This window comes from Hemitrygon akajei, unplaced genomic scaffold (genome assembly GCF_048418815.1).
Source record: "Hemitrygon akajei unplaced genomic scaffold, sHemAka1.3 Scf000139, whole genome shotgun sequence".
In the NCBI taxonomy this organism is placed as follows: domain Eukaryota; kingdom Metazoa; phylum Chordata; class Chondrichthyes; order Myliobatiformes; family Dasyatidae; genus Hemitrygon; species Hemitrygon akajei.
This window is the reverse complement of record NW_027332025.1, coordinates 50,155-64,701: the sequence shown is the minus strand read 5'-3', so window position 1 is coordinate 64,701 and position 14,547 is coordinate 50,155. Positions and strand designations below refer to the sequence as shown.

General features: G+C 46.4%; 1 protein-coding gene across 1 annotated transcript in view; it reads left to right on the top strand.

The window, feature by feature from the left end:
* The window catches only part of LOC140723819 (uncharacterized), a 245,928-nt gene extending 231,733 nt beyond the window's left edge, over positions 1 to 14,195 (top strand). Inside the window, exon 6 of the mRNA XM_073038356.1 lies at positions 12,387 to 14,195. Coding sequence (XP_072894457.1) covers positions 12,387 to 14,195 — 1,809 coding nt within the window. The remainder of the gene's footprint in view (positions 1 to 12,386) is intronic.
* Positions 14,196 to 14,547: the final 352 nt, after the last annotated feature.

Below are 14,547 nucleotides of genomic sequence, written 5' to 3'. Positions count from 1 at the left end.
CCGAATGGGTGGTGATGCCTCCGCCATGTTGTGCTGGGGAGATCTGATGTTGACCCTGAAGCGCTCTTCGCATTTGTCCTGGACCTCTATGGCTGTTGTGTCTTCTTCCGGACTGGGGTGGGTGAGAAAGGAGAACGTCCCAGGTTGTGGGGATCTTTGATTTCACTGCCTGCTTTACCGAGGGACTGGGAAGTCTAGGGGGGGAGAATGGTTTCTGGGATATGCTGATCTGTATCCAAAAGTTTCTGCAGTTCCTCACAGTCACGGGCAGAGGAGTTACCATGCAAAGTCGTGATGTATCTGGATGGGAAATTTTCTATGGTGTGTTGATATAAATGGTGAGCGTCAAAGTATATATGACAGAGTTCTTATTGTTTGCTCTAACTTCGTCATTTTAGAATCTTTTATGCAGTAGTATGTACTATTAATTCAGTATCTGTGTGTTGCTTGAGGACCATCAGTGATTGTCCTTGATCCCTTCTCCCACCTGGTTCCATCTGCTCATCCCTGCCCATCTTGTTCACCCTCTGCCCAGTCTCCTAATCCCCACTCCCGCCCGCTTCAGTGATATAGAACTACCATCTGGGTGAAGTTCTGTCCACCCTTTATCCCACACCTCAATGTTATACATCAGCAATTTTTCCTCCAACCTTTATCTTCATTGTGAAGTGTTCTTTTGTACCTTTGGCCTCGCTGAGTCATTTCCAGAATCGGTTATTGTTAGCTGGATTGCCGGAGGGTCATCAGGTCCCAGTTCTGTTGTGCATTGGTGTGGGAGTGCTAGTTTATGAACAGTGACGGGCTGACACACTGCAGCATTTTACTGGCAGCAAAGAGTACTGGGAGAGTTGGTACTTGGGCTATAATCCTGTGATCAGCGTTCCAGCCATATGGAACTGTGGATGATTTAGCTTTGACATTGGATTGTGCTTCTACAGATGGGGCTGGATAGTCGCCCTTCTGCAATAAAGCAGAAATTTCGAGCAGCTGGCCATTGGTTGTGTGGAAATCCGGGATTGTGAGATGGGTGGGGGACGATGTGTGAGACTCTCAGGGTTGTTAAATGACAGGTTCAGCTGTTTGATCCTGTGAGGTTGGGAAGTGGATATCACAGTTTTTGATCCAGGTAAAAAGGACCCGGGGATCGAGCTGCTTGGGCTTATGAGGTGTTGAGAGAATATTCCTGGTCTGGGATCAGATTTTTTTTTCTGGAGCTCCTTTGGAAGCAAAGACTGCTGCTGAGGCGAAGATGGGTTACCAGCCCATCCTCACAGGGAGAGGCTATGAGTAAATGTGTTGATCTGTGTTTACAACAATAGAAATAGACTCGTGAGTTTGGGGTTCAAACTGTGTTTGGAAATTCCCCCCATCCCCCCCCCCCCCCCACTGTCACCTGTCTTTCACTCGGTGGAAATCAGGCAGAATCTCACGTTGCTGGAGATTTGCACTAAAAACTGTAAATGTTTGAAGTCATTCTGACAAAACATTATTAAACTGAATTGTAAAGTTTGTTCCTCTCCCCCCAGGTGTTACTTACCTGCTCAGAGTTTCTGGTAATTCCAGTTTCTTTTTATTACATTCACCCTGGACTGGTTTATATTTCCTGAAATGCACCTGTTTTAACCTGGGAATGGAAATGACTCATCTGTGATAGTAGAACATTAAAGAAAGCACAATTTTTCCCTGCGAATTATCCTGGTACCAATTTGTCTGTTATTCCAGGAAATGTGTTCAGTGCAGTTATTGCTAAGAAGGTTTACAAGAATAATCACAGGAATAATTGGCTTTATGTATGAGGAGCATTTGATGGTTCTGGACCTGTGCTCAATGGAGTTCAGAGGGTCGATGGGGGTGGTGGGGGGGGGGGAGTGTGGTTAAGTAAACCTACCGAATGCTGAAAAGCCTGGATACAGTGGTCATGGAGAGGATGTTTCCATCAGACGGAGTGTCTGTAATCTTACAGCACAATCTCAGAATAAAAATGCTTCCGTTTAAAATTGAGATGAGAACAAAAATGGCCAAAAGCTGTCTGATCTGTAGAATCTGTTGCCGCAGAGGTAGGTTGATGGTGCCATTGAGTGTATTTATGACATAGATTACATATTCATGATTGCTAAGTCACTTCAGGGTTGCAGGAGGAAGGCAGGAATATGGTGTTGGAATCAATCTCAGACATGTTTGAGTGGTGGGGCAGACCAGATGGATCGAATCACCTAATTCTGTTCCTGTGTCTTATGTCTTACCAGGACTGTATGATGGCTCCTTCTTATCCCATATCGTTCTGTGATGTGTGAGGGTCAATAAAAGGTTGTTCACTGAGATCATTACATCTGTCTTCAAAGTTTAAATATCAGTCAGTTTTGTTTTTAGTAACATTTAGTAGAAAAGTTTGGTACTCCTTTTTATTGATAATGTACTTCATTATCTTTCATGTTAAAGTTAGACCTGCGGTGAGAGATTTATTGGAAGAAAAACCCAACTGGAAGCAAACCACAGCTGAAGACGAGGGAACAGCAACAAGTACCAGCCCGGGGATTGAGAGAATGAACTGGAGAGGACCCATCTGACTCGGAGATGCCAGGATTTAGTTAGGACAAAGTTTGGTGAGTCTCATTTACTCAAACACTGGTCCTTTAGACATTACATACCTGTACAAAGGAAGGTAGGAAATAGTTGGAGTGAGACTGAATGTGCCCAGAAGTAACAGTTATGCCTCTGTCAGACCCAGTTCCAATCACTCCAGGTCTGGTAATATGCTTCGAGCAGCACAGCCGTTTAAAACCAGTCCCTCTCACTCACAGTGTTTACTCAGTTCTAGATCTTGCATCTCCTGAAGTAACTTTTGGTCAGTTCTGAGTGGGGAGAGGGAAAGAGAGGAGAGTGTTTATACTGACTGTCTTTCAAAAAGAGTAATTGTTTGAACTTGCTGCAAACTCTCTACCCATACCCTATACTTTCTCAATTAAATTATTGACCTAGATGACGAGTAGCAATGGGCGTAACCCCAGGGAACGTCACTAAGTTCGGGACTCGAGTTCATGAAACAGCCTCTCACCCTCTGCTTCCTACCAATCATCTGTTTGCAGACCCTGGGGCTCTGTAACAAACTCAATGTTAACAGGAAGATTAGTCAGTAATTAAGATGAAGAGAGAATTGTGGCCTCCTGAAAGGACACGTGAGCTGAGCTGTCTGATTCATTGGACCAGATCCACCCTCGTTGACAACCTAATTTACCCCTTTCCCACCCACCCAGGTCATGTTACTTCCGATCACACACAGTACTCCAACCACCCTCCATCCCTCCAGTGGCCCCACACCCTTCTGACCATTCACCCCACACCGACACATAGACAGGTCCCCTTCACCCACGTCCACCCTCCCAGCTTGGGGAATCAGAGCAAACTGATCCCGCAATCCTGACTCAGTGCAAAACTAAAACCAGGGATGCAAGACTGGAGATCGCGGAGCCTCCAGCTGTCCGGCTCGGTTCCGGCCCTTTCCCACTGCAACCAGCCCTTGATTTACACAAACCTGAGATCAACACCTTCCTCACGTCATCTGAACAGGAAACGCCCCGGCATTAGCTGCGGTTGACATCGTCCTGCGAATTGCAGTAGGTCTCCTTATGCGGTCAAACTCCCCGCTGTCCGAAATGGGGACCGGAACCGTACATGGTCGAACTCCCCGCTGTCCGAAATGGAGACCTGAACACGACATGGTCAAACTCCCCGCTGTCTGAAATGGAGACCAGAACCGTACGCGGTAAAACTCCCCGATGTCCGAAATGGAGACCAGAACAGTACGTGGTCAAACTCCCCGCTGTCGGAAATGGAGACCGGAACCGTACTCGGTCAAACTCCCCGCTGTCGGAAATGGAGACCTGAACCGTACGTGGTCAAACTCCCCGCTGTCCGAAATGGAGACCCAAACCATACGCGGTCAAACTCCCCGCTGTCTGAAATGGAGACCAGAACCGTACGCGGTCAAACTCCCCGCTGTCCGAAATGGAGACCAGAACAGTACTCGGTCAAATTCCTGCTGTCGGAAATGGAGACCCGAACCGTACTCGGTCAAACTCCCCGCTGTCGGAAATGTAGACCCTAACCGTACGCGGTCAAACTCCCCGCTGTCGGAAATGTAGACCGGAACTGTACGCGGTCAAACTCCCCGCTGTCGGAAATGGAGACCCGAACCGTACTCGGTCAAACTCCCCGCTGTCGGAAATGTAGACCCTAACCGTACGCGGTCAAACTCCCCGCTGTCGGAAATGTAGACCGGAACTGTACGCGGTCAAACTCCCCGCTGTCGGAAATGGAGACCCGAACCGTACTCGGTCAAACTCCCCGCTGTCGGAAATGGAGACCCGAACCGTACGTGCTCAAACTCCCCGCTGTCCGAAATGGAGACCGGAACCGTGCGGGGTCAAACTCCCCGCAGTCCGAAATGGAGACCCGAACCGTTCGCGGTCAAACTCCCCGCTGTCGGAAATGGAGACCTGAACCGTACGCGGTAAAACTCCCGGCTTGGAAACGTAATCGCATGGTGGATTTGTTCGGTGACTTGTGAACATATGTGATTAACGACCCTGCAACTGCGGACTGAATAAATATTTAGTCTAACAATTCTAATCAGACACACTATCTCCTCGCCTTTCTCTCTCACCCCTGGCTACTTACCACCTCTCCCTCACCACTCCCTCGTCCCAGTCCCTCTTCATCATCCAGCCCTCTACCCCAGCGCTTACTTCTTTCTCCCTCTCGCCCTCACCGTCTCGCCTGTCCCTCACCCCTTCCTTATCATCGCCCCTCTCAATCATCCTTGGTTCCTCATCGCCGTTTTCCCTCTCCCCCTTCTCGACCCCTCTGTTACACCCCTATTCGACCAGTCTCCCACTCTCTATCACCCTTTCCTCGCTTTCTACTCTCACCACTGTCTCTACTCCTCTATTAACAAATCGTACTCCTCTCTCGTCTCTCTTCATCTCTTCACTCTCTCATGCCTGTTTTAATTTCTCTCACACTCTCTCCCCTCTGTCCATCTGTTTCTCTTACTCTTCCATTCTCTCTCCTATCCCACAATCCCTGTCTCTACCCCTATCACTTGTCGTCCCACTCCCAATCTCAGTCACCCTCTGTCTTCCCCTCTCCATCTCCTCCTCTCTCATGCACCCTCTCACCTCACTCAAACTCGTCTTTCTCACTCACCTCTGCCTGTCTGTAACCTCCTCCATTTTTAACCCTCACCCTCGCTATCTCTTTCCCAATGTACTACCCTCTCCCCCTCGCTCTCCCAAGCAATCTCCCTGTTGGCATCCGTATCCCACACGGTCTTCTCCTCTCTCTCACCCTCTAAATGCACCGCTCGTCCTAAGCGTTCCCCCTCTTCGCTCTTTCTCACTCTCTCTCAACACACCCCTGTTCCCCTCTCCCTTCCTCCCTCCCTCTCTCTCTCTCCTTCCCTCACGTCACACCCTGCGTTCTCCACCTCATCCCATACTGTACATACATCAACAGTACTGAAATGCCAAGTGCCGTTTGTAGCTGGGATCTTTCTGGGTTCCAGATCCTCGGTTATGGTCTTTGTATATGAGGATCAGCAGCATCCTGGGGTCTGAGTCCATAAGGCACTCAGAGCAGTTACGCAGGTTGACTCTGTGGTTAAGAAGACATACAACACATTAGCTTTCCTCAGTCATGGGATTCAGTTTAAGAGCCGAGAGTTAATGTTGCAGCCATATAGGACCCTGGTCAGACCCCACTTGGAGTACTGTTTTCAATTCTGGTTGCCTCACTACAAGGAGGATGTGGAAACCCTAGAAATGGTGCAGAGGAGATTTACAAGGATGTTGCCTGGATTGGAGAGCAGGCCTTATGAGAATTGGTTGAGTGAACTCTGCCTTTTCTCCTTGGAGCGACCGAGGAGGAGAGGTGACCTGATAGAGGGATAGAAGATAATGAGAGGCATTGATCGAGTGGATAGTTAGAGGCTTTTTCGCAGGGCTGAAATGGCTAGCACGAGAGGGCATAGTTTTAAGGAGCTTGTAAGTAGGTACAGAGGAGATGTCGCGGTAGTTTTTTTTTACGCAAGTGGTGTGCGTGGAATGGGCTGTCGATGGCGCTGATGGAGTTGGAAGCGATAGGGTCTTTTTAAGATACTCCTAAATGGCTAGATCCGTAGAACCAAAGAACACTACAACACAGTAACAGGCCTTTTGGCCTTCCTTGGCTGTGCCGAATCATTTTTCTGCCTATCCCACTGACCTGCAACTGGACCATATCCCTCCATACCCTTCTCATCCATGTACCTGTCCAAGTTTTTCTTAAATGTTATAAGTGAACCTGCATTCACCACTTCATCTGGCAGCTCATTCCACACACCCAGAACTCTCTTTCTGAAGAAGCCCCCCCCCCCCCCCATGTTCGCTTTAAACTTTTTCCCGTTCACCCTTTAAACATGACCTCTGTTGTTCTTTCTCCCCTGGCCTCAGTGGAAAAAGCCTGCTTGCATTCACTCTATCTATACCCACCATAATTTTATACACATCTATCAAATCACCCCTCATTCTCCTACACTGCAGGGAATAAAGTCCTAACCTATTCAACCTTTCTCGGTAACTCAGTTTCTCAAGTCCCGGCAACGTCCTTGTAAAAGTTCTCTGCATTCTTTCTACCTTATTAATATCCTTCCTGTAACTAGGTGACCAAAACTGCACACAATACTCCAATTTCGGTCTCACCAATGTCGTATACAACCTCACCATTGCATTCCAACTCTTATACTCAATACTTTGATTCATAAAGGCCAATGTACCAGAAGCTCTCTTTACAACCCTATCTACTTGTGATGCAACTTTTAGGGAATTATGAATCTGTACTTCCAGATCGTATACAACCTCACCATTACATTCCAACTCTTATACTCAATACTTTGATTCATAAAGGCCAATGTACCAGAAGCTCTCTTTAAAACCCTATCTACTTGTGATGCAACTTTTAGGGAATTATGAATCTGTACTTCCAGATCCCTCTGTACTAGTGCACTCCTCAGTGTCCTACAATTTACCTTGTATGTTCTACCTTGGTTTGACCTTCCGAAGTGCAATACCTCACACTTGTCCGCATTAAACTCCATCTGCCATTTTTGCAGCCCATTCCTGCAACCCTCTGCAAGCTTTCAAAACTTTCCTCACTGTCCACTGCACCTCCAATCTTTGTATCATCAGCAAATTTACTGATCCAATTTGCCACATTATCATCCAGATCATTGATATAGATGGCAAAGAACAATGGACCCATCACTGATCCCTGTGGCACACCACTAGTCACAGGCCACCACTCAGAGAAGCAATCCTCCACTACCACTCTCTGGCTTCTTCCATTGAGCCAATGTCTAAACCAATTTACTACCTCTCCATGTATACCTAGCGACTGAATCTTCCTAACTAACCTCCCATGCGGGACTTTGTCAAAGGCCTTACTGAAGTCCATGTATACAACATCCACTGCCTTCCCTTCATCCACTTTCCTGGTAACTTCCTCGATAAACTCTAATAGATTGGTTAAACATGATCTACCACGCACCTAGCCATATTGACTTTTCCTAATAAGTCCCTGTCTATTCAAATACTTGTAGACCCTATCTCTTAGTACTCCTTCCAATAATGTACCTACTACTGATGTCAAACTTACCGGCCTATAATTTCCCGTCTTACATTTTGATCCACTTTTAAACAACGGAACTACAAGAGCTATCCTCCGGCACCTGGCCCGTAGATATCGACATTATAAATAGTTCTGCCAGGGCCCCTGCAATTTCAACACTAGTTTCCTTCAAAGTCCGAGTGAATATCCTGTCAGGTCCAGGGGATTTATCTACTCTGATTTGCCTCAAGAAAGCAAGCACCTCCTGCTCTTCAATCTGTATGTTCCATGACCTCCCTACTTGTTTGCCTTGTTTCCATAGACTCCATTCCAGTTTCCTCAATAAATACAGATGCAAAAAAAAGACATTTAATATCTCTCCCATTTCTTTTTGTTCCATACATAGCCGACGACTCTGATCTTCAGGGCACCAATTTTATCCCTTACTATTCCTTTGCTCTTAACATACCTGCAGAAGCTCTTAGGATTATACTTCACCCTGACTGCCAAAGCAACCTCATGTCTTCTTTTAGCCCTCCTGATTTCTTTCTTAAGTATTTTCTTACTCGTTTTATACTCCTCAAGCATCTTATTTCCTCCCTGTTGCCTATACATGTTATACATTTCTCTCTTCTTCTTTATCAGAGTTCCAATATCCCTCGAGAACCAAGGTTCCTTATTGTTATTCGTTTTGCCTTTAACCCTAACAGGAACAAAAAGAATATGCACTCTCAAAATTTCTGCTTTGAAGACCTCCCACTTACCAATCACATCGGTGCCAGAGAACAACTTGTCCCAATCTACGCATTTTAGACCCTTTCTCATTTCTTCAAATTTGGCTCTTTTTCCAGTTTATAACTTCATCCCGAGGACCAGATCTATCTTTATCAATGATCAAGTTGAAACTAATGATGTTATGATCACTGGAACCAAAGTGTTCCCCTACATACACTTCCGTCACCTGCCCTAACTCATTTCCTAATAGGAGATCTAATATTACTTCCTCCCTGATTGGTATATCTATATATTATTTTAGAAAACTTTGCTGAACACATTTCACAAACTCTAACCCATCTAGACCTTTAACAGCATGGGAGTCCCAATCAATGTGTGGGATTCTCTACTTCTTATGTGTTCTGTTGCATTTCTTATGCTCCATAAGAAACTGCCTGCCTATCCCTGTTATGCAAATCTATTCATTTTGTGCTTCACCAGGGTCTCAATATCTCTTGAAATCCAAGTTTCCCTACAGTTTATATCTTTACCTTTTATTCTGACAAGCACATACCCGCTTTGTACTTTCAAGATTTTAATTTGAAGGTCTCCCATTTACCAAGCACACCTTTGTCATAAAGCAGCCTGTCCCAGTCCACAGTTGCCAGATCCTAGTGTCATTATTCTAGGTGTTGATCCATGCCCTGAACACATCCACCTTTCCTACGCTGCACCTTGTACTGTAATGTTCAGGGTTCAGCATATTCACTGCACCATGCTCAACGTTTTCATTCCTGACTTTGTCTGAGGACTGAACAACAACTGTCTCCACAACCTGTCCACTCTCTGTTCTGTAATTCAGACTCCCATTCCCCCTGCAATGTAGTTTACCCCCACTTACCCCACCTCCCAGCATACAGCTCTATCACCTCTTTGGCTTTCCTCTCCCAGATCAATAAAAAGGACGTTCAGACAATGTACAGGCAGATAGGAATAAATGGGGCACTTATGAACTACATGAAATTCAAGTGAACTCTTATGAAAGAAATAAAAGAAGGAATGAGGTTGTCCCAGCAGACAAGGTGAAGGAGAATCCTCATGGATTCTGCAGATATGTTAAGAGCAAAAAGATTGCAAGGGAAAAATTATTCCTCTGGAAAATCAGAATGGTAATCCATATGAGGAGATAAAATAGATGTGGGAGAGTTTTTCCGCATCCGGATTTACACAGGAGATGGACAAAGAGTCTGTAGATGTGAGGCAAAGCTGCATGAACTTCATGGACCCTGTACAGATTAAAGAGGTGGAGGCATTTGCTGTCTTAAGGCAAATTTGTGTGGATCTATCCCCAGGGCCTGACAGGGTGTTCCCTGTGACCCCGCGGAAGACAAGTGCAGAAATTGTGGCGGCCTAAGCACAGATATTTAAATCATCCTTAGTGACAGGTGAGGTACTGGAGGATTGGAGGACAGCCAATGTTGTTCTGCTGTTCAATAAAGACTCTAAAAGTAATCTATGAAATTGTACATTGGTGAGCTTGACATCAGTAGTGGGAAAGTTATAGGAAAGTATATGCAGGAACCTGATAAAAGTATTTGGATAGATGTGGACTGATTAAAGATAGACAGCATGGCTTTGTGCATGGTAGGTCATGTCTAACCAATCTTATAGAGTCTCTCGAGGAAGTTATCAGGAAAGTAGATGAAGGCAAGGCAGTAGATGTTGTCTACATGGACGTTAGCAAGGCACTTGACAAAGTCTCATATAGGAGGTTGGTCAAGAAGGTTCAGTTACTCAGCATTCAAGATGAGATAGTAAATTGGATGAGACACTGGCTTTGGGAGAAGCCAGAGTGTGGTAGCAGATGGTTTTCTCTCTGACCAGAGGCCAGGGACTAGTGGTGAGCCATAGGGATCAGTGCTGGATCTGATGTTGTTTGTCATCTATATCAAGAATCTTGATAATGGTGTGTTTGACTGGATAAGATTTGTAGATGACACCAAGGTTGGTGGTGTAGTGGACAGTGAGGAAGACTATCATGGCTTGCAGTGCGAACTGGACCAGCTGGGAAAGTGGTTTGAGAAATAGAAAATGGAATTTAATGCAGACCAGTATGAGTTGTTGCACTTTGGTATGACCTACCAAGGGAGCTCTCTCACAGTGACTTGTCAGGCACGGAAGAGTTTTGTAGAAGAAAGAGACTTGGGAATACAAGTTCTTAATTCACTGAAACTGGTAACATAGTTAGATAGTAATGGAAAAAAATTCAGCCCATTGGCCTTCATGAACCAAAGTACTGAAATCAATAAATGGATGTTATGTTGACTTGTAGAAGACATTGGTGAGGCCTAATTTGGAGTATTGTGTGCAGTTTTGTTCACGTACCTACATGAAAGATGTAAAAGAGGTTGAAAAAGTTCAGAGAAAATTCACAAGGATGTTGCCAGGTCTAGAAGACTTGGGTTATTAGGAAAGATTGAACAGGTCAGGACTTTATTCCTTGGAATGTAGTAGAATTGAGAGAAGATTTGATGTAGGTGTGCCAAAATTATGAGGGTTATACATGGGGTAAATGGAAGATTTTTCATTTTTCAAAAATGGCTTTTCCCACTGAGATTGGGTGGAACGAGAACCAGAGGCCATGGATTAAGGGTGAAAGGTGAAACATTAAGGTGAACATGAGGGGATACTTCTTCAAACAGACGATCATCCAGGTGTGCAATGAGCAGACAACCTAACTGGTGCATGTGTGCTCAATTTCAACATATAAGAGGACTGTATAGGTACCTGGATGGTAGGGGTATGGGAGTAGAGAGCTTAAATAGATGCATACAAACTAGATGGAACAAAGGGCCTGTTTCTGTGTTGTACCTTTCTATGACTCTGTGACAAGAACATGAAATAATACTATTATTCATTTAATTCATTTTATCAGCTGTGCAGACCAACCATTCATCCAGGCAGGAAATCTTCAGATGGCTTTAAAACTGTTGGAACTTTAAATTGACAGCACGTAAAAGAAAATCCCAGCTGCATGTCAAAAAAGTCTAATTACGGGAAAGTGTTTCAGTTACTGTGGCGCCAGGAACCCATGCAGCTCAGTGGGAAATGGGGATACCAATTGAGAGAGTCAAACTTAGCCACGTCATGAATTGGAGATGGCAGAAATGCCCCATTCTTATAGAGACAGGAAGGACATCAGACAGTCTGATGGTCATTCCAGATACCAGCACTGTGCCCAGTCAGGAGATGATTTCTCTGTCCAACTTGGGCTGATCCTCACTGTAACAGTGTGATGTCAGATCCCACCTTGGCAACTAAAGTGATCTCATCTGAAATGTTGTTCTACACCCATTGATGGATTTTGTAAATCTTTTTACAGGTTAAAAACGAGAAGAATTTGTCTCCAGGAATCTCAAACACGGCACGCCAATTTTGCTGTCTCTATCTAGATATTTATAAAGTGGAGTCGACCGTCCTTCCTGCTCAGACTGTGGGGAGGGATTCATTCGGTCATCTGACCAACTGGCACGCCCGTCATTTTCCACAGGAGAAAGACCGTTCACCTGCTCACTCAGTGGGAATGGATTCACTCGGTCACCTCAATTGAAGCTACATCAGCAAATTCACACTGGGCAAGGACATTCACCTGCTCTGTGTGTGAGAGGGGATTCAGTCGGTCATCCCACCTGTGGACACACCAGTCAGTTTCAATTGGGCAGAGGCTGGTCATCTGCTGAATTTTTGGGGAACGATTTACTCGGTCATCTCACCTAATGGCTCTCCAGCGAGTTCACTCTGGAGAGCAGCCGTTCACCTGCTCGGTCTGTGGGAAGGTATTCACTAAATCAACTCCCCTACTGAGACATCAGTCAACTGACGCTGGCGAGCGGCCATTCACCTGCTTAGACTGTGGGAAGGGATTGACTTTGTCATCACACCTACTGACACACCAGTCAGTTCACACTGCGGAGAAGCCGTTCATCTGCTCAGTCTGTGGGAAGGGATTCACTCAGTCATCAAAACTAGAGAGTCATCAGCGAGTTCACACTGGGGAGAAGCCGTTCACCTGCTCGGACTGTGGGAAGAGATTCACTCACTCATCCACCCTAGTGAGTCATCAGCGAGTTCACACTGGGGAGAGGCCATTCACCTGCTCGGCTTGTGGGAAGGGATTCACTCAGTCATCCAACCTACAGCGTCATCAGCGAGTTCACACTGGTGCAAGGCCATTCATCTGCTCAGACTGTGGGAAGAGATTCACTCTTTCATACAAACTGCAGAGACATCAGCGAGTTCACACTGGGGAGAAGCCGTTCACCTGCTTAGTCTGTGGGAAGAAATTCACTCAGTCATCCAACCTACAGCGTCATCACCGAGTTCACACTAGGGAGAAGCCGTTCACCTGCTCAGAATGTGGGAAGGGATTCACACAACTATCCCACCTACTGAGTCATCAGCGAGTTCACAATGGGGAGAAGCCGTTCACCTGCTCAGAATGTGGGAAGGGATTCACTCACTCATCCCATCTACAGAGACACCAGCGAGTTCACACTGGGGAGAAGCCGTTCACCTGCTCCGTCTGTGGGAAGGGATTCAATCGGTCATCCACCCTAAAGATTCATCAGCGAGTTCACACTGGAGAGAGGCCGTTCACCTGCTCAGAATGTGGGAAGAGATTCACTCTGTCATGCAACCTACAGACACACCAACGAGTTCACACTGGCGAGAAGCCGTTCACATGCTCCATCTGTGGGAAGAGATTCACTAAGTCATCCAACTTACTGGTACATCATCGAGCTCACACTGGTGAGAAGCCGTTCACCTGCTCAGAATGTGGGAAGAGATACACTGAGTCATCCCAACTACAGAGTCACCAGCGAGTTCACACTGGGGAGAAGCCATTCACCTGCTCAGTCTGTGGGAAGAGATTCACTGAGTCATCCAACCTACAGCGTCATCAGCGAGTTCACACTGGGGAGAAGCCGTTCACCTGCTTAGTCTGTGGGAAGAGATTCACTCAGTCATCCCGCCTACAGAGTCATCAGCGAGTTCACACTGGGGAGAAGCCATTCACCTGCTCAGTCTGTGGGAAGAGATTCACTCAGTCATCCCGCCTACAGAGTCATCAGCGAGTTCACACTGGGGAGAAGCCGTTCACCTGCTCCGTCTGTGGTAAGAGATTCACTAAGTCATTCAACTTACTGGTACATCATCGAGTTCACACTGGGGAGAAGCCATTCACCTGCTCAGTCTGTGGGAAGAGATTCACTCAGTCATCCCGCCTACAGAGTCATCAGCGAGTTCACACTGGGGAGAAGCCGTTCACCTGCTCCGTCTGTGGTAAGAGATTCACTAAGTCATTCAACTTACTGGTACATCATCGAGTTCACACTGGGAAGAAGCCATTCACCTGCTCAGAATGTGGGAAGGCATTCACTCAGTCATCGCACCTACAGAGACATCAGCGAGTTCACACTGGGGAGAGGCCATTCACTTGCTCGGACTGTGGGAAGGGATTCACTCAGTCATCCAGCCTACAGAGACATCAGCGAGTTCACACTGGGTTGAGGCCATTCACCTGCTCAGAATGTGGGAAGAGTTTCAGTGAGTCATCCCACCTACAGAGTCATCAGCGAGTTCACACTGGGGAGAAGCCGTTCACCTGCTCAGAATGTGGGAAGAGATTCACTCAGACATCCCACCTACAGAGACATCAGCGAGTTCACACTGGGGAGAGGCCATTCACCTGCTCAGTCTGTGGGAAGGGATTCATTCAGTCATCCAGCCTTCAGAGTCATCAGCGAGTTCACACTGGGGAGAGGCCGTTCAGCTGCTAAGAATATGGGAACGGATTCATTCAGTCATCCCAACTGCTGGCTCATCAGTCAGTTCACAATGGGGTGTAGGCGTTGTTAAGTATCCCTAGGTTTCGTTTGCGGTGGACTGTTATTTTATGAGTGAGTGAGTGAGTGAGAGAGAGAGAGAGAGAGAGAGAGGAGAGAGAGAGAGAGAGAGAGAGAGAGAGAGAGAGAGAGAGAGGAGAGAGAGAGAGAGAGAGAGAGAGAGAGAGAGAGAGAGAGAGAGAGAGAGAATCAGTCTGACTCGCAACTTGTTTAAGTCACTCGCAGTTTGTTTAGTTTTAACCGAGGACACAGACACTCAGAGTCAGCCAGCAACGAAGGAGGAGAA